This window comes from Hevea brasiliensis, unplaced genomic scaffold, assembly GCF_030052815.1.
Source record: "Hevea brasiliensis isolate MT/VB/25A 57/8 unplaced genomic scaffold, ASM3005281v1 Scaf5, whole genome shotgun sequence".
Taxonomy (NCBI): domain Eukaryota; kingdom Viridiplantae; phylum Streptophyta; class Magnoliopsida; order Malpighiales; family Euphorbiaceae; genus Hevea; species Hevea brasiliensis.
Genome location: NW_026615028.1, coordinates 290,762 through 300,321, shown reverse-complemented (window position 1 = coordinate 300,321; position 9,560 = coordinate 290,762). Strand labels below are relative to the sequence as shown.

The window sequence follows — 9,560 nt, the reverse complement described above, 5'->3', positions numbered from 1 at the left end:
AAGCATTTTATTCATTAAAATGAAATTTATTAATTTTTTAACGTCATTAACTAACACTAGTAATTTTAAATTCATTTGATCAAAAGTATTTATTTGATTATTGGGTATTAATTTAAGGGAGAAAATGATATTTTTGCCCATGCATAATGAATGACCTAAGATATCCCCGTGCATTTTTTTTTCTTTTTTTAAATAGTCCAATATAAATAAATAAATATATAAATAATAAGAAAAGCAACAATAAAACCAAAATTTTGTCCTCCAGAATTTCCGTGGGATTCATTGGTGAAGATGCATAAAACCCACAACCCAATCAAAACGAGAATGCATTTCACAAACTTTGCATTTTTCAAATCTAATTCTCCAAAATGTAAACATGCTTCATCAGGCTGAGGTCATCTCCAGCTCACTGCGTTCATAATCAGGAAGAACAATTCCCTCAGAGAAAATAAATTTCTTTGTTGCACCAAAAATATTGGCTATCTGCAGAACCACAGTTTGTGATGCAGTGGCAGTTGGCTGGAGGGATGCTGGAAGGGAAGGCACACACTCAGGGTGATATTCCTTCTTGCCAAAACACGGTCCATACAGTGTCAACACTGCTCGACAAAATAAGAATCTGCAAAATATAAAAACAACTTTCATCCAACAATCAACTGTGGATATTTTAAATGTTTTCTATGTCACCTTTTCAAAGCCCACAATACTCGTCAAATAGTGTTTGCCAATGTATATAACTTCATAAAATGTAGAGAAGATCTCAACTGATGGGGATTGATGTATACAAAATTCCAAGGGCCATTGCCGTTCGTATTACCATATGGGATACCCTGGCCCAAGCCATGATATTCAGCAACATGAGAAGTTGGAAGTGATGACAATTGACGAACCATTTCAACCAAATACTTGAGCTCAGTATTAAGGCAGTCTGGCACATGAGCTTTCAAAATAAATCCAGATTTTAAATCCAAGTGCAAATCAGAAAATCAGAAAACGCCTCAACTGTTGTAGAGGAGCAGGGCAAAGATGGCATTTGATTTCATAATGAGAAGGGTTTCACATATAAATGCTACTCAAATTGGGAAAGCTTGTGGATAGCCTTATAGCATGACAATTGATGCATCTCTTTCTCTAGGTCAGCGCAATTTGATGGCTTTGTTAACAGTTTATTCTGCACATGCCTACAAAATTTAAACCTAGCAAAAAGAGAAACACAATTGAATGGTACCTCAATAAAAGTCGCCTCAGGAATGGATCTCCTAAAATTTGTGCCCAAACAGGATCTAGAGTGTCCAAAGTTGCTAATGCTGATCCCCAGTCATTCAAGGATGAAGAAAGCAATTTCTCAACCTTGTTGTATGTATCCTAAAGCCCATTCCATCCATCAATATATAGTACAAACTCAACTACCAAGTAGGAAAGCACGTAGGTGTTAAGTCTCACCATTTCAATATCAGAGCCTGACAAACCAACCAACAGACAAAAAGCCTGCAAAGGAGTTGTCAGAAAAAGAGTGAAGAGACTACCACTCTGGTGACGAGAGGATTCGGCTGCAGTGAGGGAAATTGAACAGCTAGGAGATATGAGGATTGCAGCTGGCTCTCCTTTCTCAGCTCCACTTATAGCCTGCAAACATTTAAGATTACAATATTGTGGAGGATATGATAGTTAACATTTTCAAATGGAAACCAATATCCTATCTAGTACACAAGGACAATTTGGGGGCAAAATGGCTATGCATATGCGGAGAGCAAAACTAAGATGCCTCCAAAAGAGAGAAGAAATAAAAGCTTTTTAGCTAGCTTTTACCAAACTTCAGCCAGCATCAGAAACAGCAAAAAAATTTTGCACTCATGTTATAGCAAAGACTAAGAATTGACAAACTTGCCTTGAATGCGTCACTGACATCACTGTCGATAACTATAAATAGAGGCCTTCTTGTAAATGGAACTAAATCAGTAGGATAAATGCTGTTTAATCCTGGAAAAAGCATAATTTAGTGTCAGAATAAATGACAACTCCCCAAAACTTACACGCAGTAATGTAATGGCCAGCTTAATTCCATTCAACAATGTGGACTCTAGATCACAATTATTTTTCCTACCATAAATGAACGGTATATCTAATCTGCATCCAAACAATATCAAATAATAATCAGAATTATATAAACTTAGTTAGACAAGTAGAGCACATTGGGTTAGAGGATAGAAATGAAAGGAGGAGTAGACCTAAACTGACTTGGAAAAAAATAGTACAATATGACCTAAAAACATTACACATTTCTGAAGATTTAACCCAAAATCGCTTAGAGTGCAGAAAGAGAATCCATATAGCCAACCCAATAAATTTTTAGAATAAAAGCTTAGTTGAGTTGAGTATATAAACTTAGTTGCCTCAAGTGCCCAGTATTACAGTGAGAAGAACAGTGTAGGCAAAATCAATGTCCCCATCTTGATTATCTTCAATTGCATCTCAGATGTTTAAGTCCTGGTTTTGTCTTAGCTCGGTTATGCCTGTTATGATGTTTGAGTTGTCAATGTGTTGGAGAGGAGAAATGAGGAGGTCACTGAAGAAAGGCCTTTCTGTGCCCTTTCTAGAGTTATTGGATGTAATGGTTCTTCATATTATTTTTTTCTTCTTCCTTCCTCCGATAATAATAATAATAATAATAATAATAATAATAATAATAATAATAATAATAGTGGCATATTAAGCTTTTTTTCGTTCATATTTCTCCTTAAGTCGTTTTTTGTATAATAATATACTTCCCAGCATGGTTAGGTGGCATCCCCTTCTTTTTGGTATTCTAAGAGGATGTTTGGTTTAGCTAATGAAAATTAACTTAAAAGTAAATAGTGCTTTCAAGCTAATATTTGCTTATATTTAAAATTTTACGCAATTATATATTTGGTTAAAGTACTTATAAGTAACTGACACATTTAGTAAAAATAGCTTATAAGCATATTTATTGTTAAAATTACTAAAAAAGATATTAAATAAGATAAGTGGTGAAATTATAAAAATTAAATAAGGATAACATGGTAAAATATTTAGTCCAATTAGCTTATAAGTACTAAAATGAAAAGTTGGTCGCCCCAGCTTTTTTTTTTGCTTATAAACTCAACTTATAAGCCCAAAAAATATTGTAAACAAACAGATAAACTTATTTTTAGAGCTTATAAACAGGTTTAACAGGTTACAAGCTAATACAAATACCCTCTTTATAACACATTATTCGTTAAAGAAATGCATATAGATTTAAGTAAATCATGAAAAACAGTTAAAAAAAAAAACATTTCAGTGTTCACCTACATGGATTTATATGGTAGTTAGTCATCAATGAGCTTTTTAATGTAGTCTACTTATTAGTTTTACTAGGACCTGAAGCAGCTAGGTAATAGGTATAAGTACTAGCAATAATAGATAAAATTTCTTGGAACCTATTACTTTTAAGAAAAACATGAAAAAACATTATAAAACAGGAAAATAGCAGACATATAAACACACAAGCGCTCACAAACACACATAGTTATTAAAGGCGAGCCTCAGGCTCAAGGCTCACCAGACTCGAACTCTAGCGCCTAGGTGTGCGCCTTTGTTCCAGGCACAAGGTTCTAGAAATGCATGTTTTCTTTATTTCTATCTTTAGCAAGCACTTTCATTAGCAAAAAGGACAACCACTTAAACTCAAATTAGCAAACCTAATTCAAGATATATGCCAAAGGAAAAAAAAGAAAAGCATCACATTTATTTGATTTTTATGAACTTTTTAAATTTTTTACTTTTACGCCTCACTTTGCTCAGGCATGCTCCTGAGCCTTGCGCCTTGCACCTAGGCTCCAGGATTGCGCCTTGAGCCTTTAATAACTATGCACACACATAAAGAATGTAGGATTATACACATAATTGCATTAACTTGACACAAAAGAATTAATTAGGCTATTGCATGTAAATGGAAATTTGAAGATTTGTGACCAAACGGGTGCATGAAAGTGAAACTTTTCATGATGTTCTAAGTACCTCCATTTCCACGAGAACCAAAATACAGGCAGTCTCCTCTACTTCGCCTTGACGATGGATTTGAAGAATTACTAGGTGAACTAAATGGAGATGTGGATGTTGCGTCCGAGTAGATGGTATGAGATTGAAAGTTCCTCACAGCAGTCTCAGCAGTGATGAGAGAAGTTCCAGCAGCAGAGGGAGATGAAATAGTTTGTCCAACCCTTCCTGAAACAAAGTAAATGATGTTAAGAGGCATGAAGATCTTGTACTTCTATAGTAGAGAAGAGAAGGGGGAAAAAAAAAAAAGAAAAAGAAGAAGAAGAAACAATGGACTCCAAAGTAAGGCAAAACATGCAACCTGACGCTGACAAATATATTAGAAGAACTCCATCAGCAGGCAGCTCCTCACAAATCATACCCAGTACCTGCCCAGCGAAAGCACAAGCCTATGTATAAATTGGATTTCAATGCCATCTAAAACAGTATTAAAAAAAAAAAGTCGTTGTTGTTGTCATATTCTGAAGAGGCATTACATCAATTAGAATTGTTAAATGAGTAGGTAAACACTTGTGTGAGTGCATGTCTTTGTGGGCACACTATAACACAGAGTGTGCATATAAAAGAACACTCATTTATAATTCGTGATTAGGCATCCAATGTATAAATGTCTTAACTCCTGAAACTACAGTAGTCTGTAACTCAAGATTCCTAAATGGATAAGCACCTCACAGCCTTGGTTCACAAGACAACATCTCTATGCAATTAAGACATTTGTGTTATCAGCTCAGAGCCTCAGCTCGTCAAAGGACTGGAATCTTCCTAAATCCAAAGAGAACAAAAATTAATATGACTGCTGCCAAGTTCAGTAATCTGAAAACAGGAAATTTCATCCATCTTGATGATATGATGAGTGCTAAAATCAATTTGCAGAAACCTCATTTTTTTAGCTGTTATTACCATTAAACCATCTTTGACCTTTGAATTCACCATTCTCCAATCAGAAATCAAGAGAATCAACCAACATGAAAGTTGTCAAAGCATCAGATCCTTGAATTTCCAAGTTCTAAGGTAATCAAAAACATTGAGAAGTTTACATATTTCAAAAAAACCATTTTAATCCTGAAATTATTAGTTTAATACTGGACCATCCCAATGCATGTGAATTTCAGATTTTTAATACATATCTGATTAGGATGTTCCATAAACATTTAGATCAATATATGAAAAACAGGTAACCAAGGAGCATAAATTTGATGGTATATATCATACTCACGGCTAAAAAATGTGTCACAGAAGGACGATACAAGACAGCTTTCCGTGAATTTGCAGGTAAAGTAGGATCAGTTATATCCTGGGAGTAGTTAATGCGACTAGGCCCTGGACCCCCATTCTGACCAATTTTAGTAGAATTTGACTGGTAAAATGAACCACTTGGCTCCCACTCGAGGCACTGAAGCATCCTGAAGGTGTCTAAAGTGAGCTCAGAAAACTTAACCTGATTCAGAGAAAAACCAATAAATGAAAGGAAAAACTCACAAGAAGTTAATGCAATGTATTTAACAATATCAGGGAAATTAATTATCAGAACATCTCAGCTCAGAACTATATATGCAAGAATCTCCAGTTTGTATGGGAAAAAAGAGGTACCAAACCTCATTATGATGGTAGCTACTCAGTATTGCATCTCGTAATCTTAAGTTTCTCCTTGTTGCAATGCGTGGTAGTGAATCTGGATGAGGGTCCAGTACAAGACTATATCTTAAAGGCCTGATATTCATAAAAGCTGTGTCAGCTTTCAAAAATCTAATTATTTCCTGAATCACCAGCTTCCATTCTTTAAAGTCAGTTTCCTGGAGACAAGATTATTCCAAGGCCATACTAATCAGTCGATCTGTCTACAAGTGAACAAAAGTTATTTGAAATTCAAACATCCATCATCTAGGATGGATAAATCACCAAAACAGATATAAAGCATATCATCAATTCTTTTTGAACTTCAGTATATCATTATCATCAGTTTCAAATCTCAAGAAATGCAACTGCTTCATTGCTGTAATGAAAATAGTGGCGAACGCTAATGGTCACAGTATATTATGAGTTCAAGATTTCACATACAACAACATTGTTCCATTGCTTATTGTTAATTTTGACTCTCCAAAAACTTGATGTACAATCACAACATAAAAACAAACTTGGAAAACAATAACAAATAAATGAGAGATATCTTTTCCTTGTCTTCATTATCAAAATTCAATTTAAGGAAATAAAGTATTGTACCAAAAAATATATAGAGCAATTTGCATCCATAAGTGATCGAGATAAGGCCCAGGAAATATGCATCGATAGAACAAGAACAACATATAATACCAAGACAATGATGCATAGAAAGGTCAATAACAAGATCAATAACCTGGAATGTCCCCCTGCATTCATCAACCAACATTTTGAGTTGATTAACCAACTGATGCACCATTTCTCGTCGGTTCAAAACCAGGCACACCATTAAAAACCTGGCGAAAAACCTCAGCTGTTTGTTTGCAAGATTTAGATCTTGAAACAAGCCATCCTTGAAATATTCTCGACTCAGTATGGCTTCATAGAATATATATGACTCTGACAAATAACCTGCATCACTTGTCCGCATATATTGCCCATAATAAAGCTGAGCAATTCGAGATGCAATTTCCCCAATCTCCCATCTCTTAAGCCCAGCTTCCACGAGCTTCTGTCGATTCTCTTGTTGAAACTTCCACAATTGTGTATACACCTTGAATACCTTGTAAAAATATGTATCATACCTATGAACAGAACCAAATTCAATAACAATATTACCCTTTCAGAATACTGAACTGCAACAGGGCTACCTCATGCTAATGCTATTGGAAAACCACAACTTATTTCCCTGGTACTGTGGTACACGCTATTGAGAAATGATGCATTCACCTAATAACAAAACTATTATACACATTTGAAAGTGGAGGAGGAAATTGCTTCCTTCTCTGTTTGGAATCGAAGAAGAAGAACAAACCAACGCCTGAAACAATTAATTTCCCAATTTCCTATCGATCAGTGAAGAGAAAATATCAAACGATTAGCAACAATACCACAGCAATTCAATTGAGGAAGTACAGTTTTATTCCTCAATCAGAAAATTCACTTAAATCCATTAACCCATATATTTCCTTAAACCTAAATCAATACATAGTGCCTAAACCACAAATTGCTAATTAGCAGTTCCCAACATTTCTCCATATTTGCTGGTAATGAGTAAAATCTTACTAGTAAAATGATAATTTTTAATTAAAAAAAAAAACCCGAATCCAAAACAAATTTACAGGAATCCAAAATTTCCTTTTCTCAGCGACCAAACAGAAAATGAAGAGACAGAGGGAGAGAACCTGTTTCGTTCATAATAGGGCAAGTCTCTGATCTTAGAGAACTTCTTATCTGCTTTCTCCACCAGAGACCAATACACTTCACTCACTGGAATATTACTAGCACTGGAATTCTCGCTTATGATCTGCTGCTGCTGCTGTGACATTTGTTTCTTTCTCTGACTTAGCCCTAAATCAAGGAGAAATTACGCTCGAAGAATCACATAACCACGCGTATTTGATCGTTTTTTTTCAATTTCTCAGGTCGTTTTGAATGATCTGGTCCTGATCGATGAATGGTATTGGTAGGCAATAGCAATAATATTATTTTTACAACAAGGAGTAGTGGAGAATAATAAAGATGACTTTGAGAACTGGGAAAAGAGATGATGACGGGAAACGGGGTAATTCCGGTGGAGTGAGGGTGAGAGTACTCAGACGGTAACCGGAGGTGGAAGGGAATGTATAGAATGTAGGGTCCAATGCTTCCGGTCCGGCATTATCCATTAATCATTATTCCTTTCCCGTAAATTTGTATAAAGAAATTAATTTACCAAGTTAACTAGCACTCCCTCCGTCAACTTTTTAAGATTTCTTATAGTAATTAAGAAAATTATATAAATAATTAGTGTGTTTATTAAAAATAAAAATAAAAATAAAAAATTAATTAATATTCTTTAATTTTTAAAAATGATAAATCATTATAGATAAAATAATTTTTAAAAAATAATAAATAAAAATACACAGAAGAATAATTAATATTATTAAGCAAAGGTGACTAAATAATAATAATAATAATAATTTATCGGTAAAATTAATTAAGTTCATATTTCAGTTTTCAGATTCAAATTATATTAATATTGAGTTGATTTTATATTAAAAAAAAATTGAGTTAGGATGTCTACATGGCCTTTCTCCTATACAGAGAACAGGGTATACAAAAAAAACTATCAAACTAATCAATTCGATTAAATCTAAATTAAAATTAATAATTTTATATATTTAAATATTAATTATAATTTAAAAATAATTATAAATTAAAATTTTAATTTAGGTTTTAAATTAACATAATAAAAATTCAATTCACTTAATATGAAAATTAAATATATATAATTCTGTAATTTAATTTATTAATTTCAATATGAATATTAATAAAATTAATTTTGTCAATTTACTTTGATAAAATACAATAAATCCATCCAAACCAACCAATTTACAACCCTAATAGAAAATGTTTAAATTGAGCACTGGAGTAGGCGTTTTAAATATTAGAAAGCACTTGAAAAACTTTGAGATAAAATTGACTGCACATATATATATATATATATATACCACACAAATAAAGAACTTAATTTTAATTTTTATCAAAATAAGAATTTAATAATTAAATTTATGAGGATTGATTTAGACAAATGTGTAAGCAAATAATTTTTTTTATAAAAAGAGGGTTCAATTTACTTTTATTTGGACTTGGATCATGATTGTCTAGTTTCTGTATAATCTACCACTAAAATACTGTTAAGTGAAGTAAAAAAAAATATATGAGATGAAAAATGAAAACTATTCACCTTACGTGAACTTTTGTGAATAAGTGATTATTTTATAAAAAATCAGGAATATTCATCTTTCTGCTAAACAAGGTATTGGGATGATAAAATTGAAATTGAAATTGAAATTGAAATTAGAGCAATATACAAAAGTGATAAATTATTGTTGATGTATTGAAGTGTAGTCTCTAAGTGTCTAAGATTTACACTTTTATCATATAGATTAAAGTTGACATCAAATTTATATTTTATGTTATCAATTGCAAAACTATATTTCCAAGCTAATATTTCTAAGCTTCTTCATAGAGAAAGTTTGAAAATCAATTTCATATTGTATATATTTTGGTAGTTAATTTTCTTTTTTTATTTGGTATTTCTTATAGCATATACTTTAGCAAAGTACAATGTAGGGGATATTTCATAATATATTTAATTTGAGGAAGCTTATGAGGATGTTCCATTTTTCATTAATTATGATGTGATTTCTTTTCTGTCCTCAATGAAATTATTTTATTAAAAAAATTAATTTTGTTATGTTATTTATTTAATACAATTAATTCTAATTATAATTTAAATTTAATATTTTATACTTTATAATTTTAGAAATGGCTCAAGATAATATAACATGTATGATAGT

The 9,560-nt window shown here is 32.5% G+C and overlaps 1 protein-coding gene across 1 annotated transcript; it reads right to left on the bottom strand.

The window, feature by feature from the left end:
• Positions 1–241: 241 nt before the first annotated feature.
• LOC131168789 (uncharacterized) lies at positions 242–7,856 on the bottom strand. Its single transcript, XM_058142450.1, has 10 exons — positions 7,401–7,856; positions 6,413–6,800; positions 5,655–5,852; positions 5,276–5,497; positions 4,361–4,427; positions 4,021–4,227; positions 1,889–1,980; positions 1,444–1,626; positions 1,229–1,365; positions 242–619 (listed from the first exon to the last, which is right to left on the bottom strand). The coding sequence occupies exons 1-10, from the start codon at positions 7,541–7,543 to the stop codon at positions 385–387; spliced, it is 1,872 nt and encodes a 623-aa protein (XP_057998433.1). The 5' UTR covers positions 7,544–7,856; the 3' UTR covers positions 242–384.
• Between the last annotated feature and the right edge of the window lie 1,704 nt (positions 7,857–9,560).

Coding starts and splice junctions, on each gene's coding strand:
- LOC131168789 (XM_058142450.1), bottom strand. CDS start 7,543: ATGTCACAGCAGCAGCAGCAGATCATAAGCGAGAATTCCAGTGCTAGT. Junction 1,366..1,443: donor CAGGCTCTGATATTGAAATG/GTGAGACTTAAC, acceptor AATGGGCTTTAG/GATACATACAACAAGGTTGA. Junction 620..1,228: donor CTGAGGCGACTTTTATTGAG/GTACCATTCAAT, acceptor TATATTTTGCAG/ATTCTTATTTTGTCGAGCAG.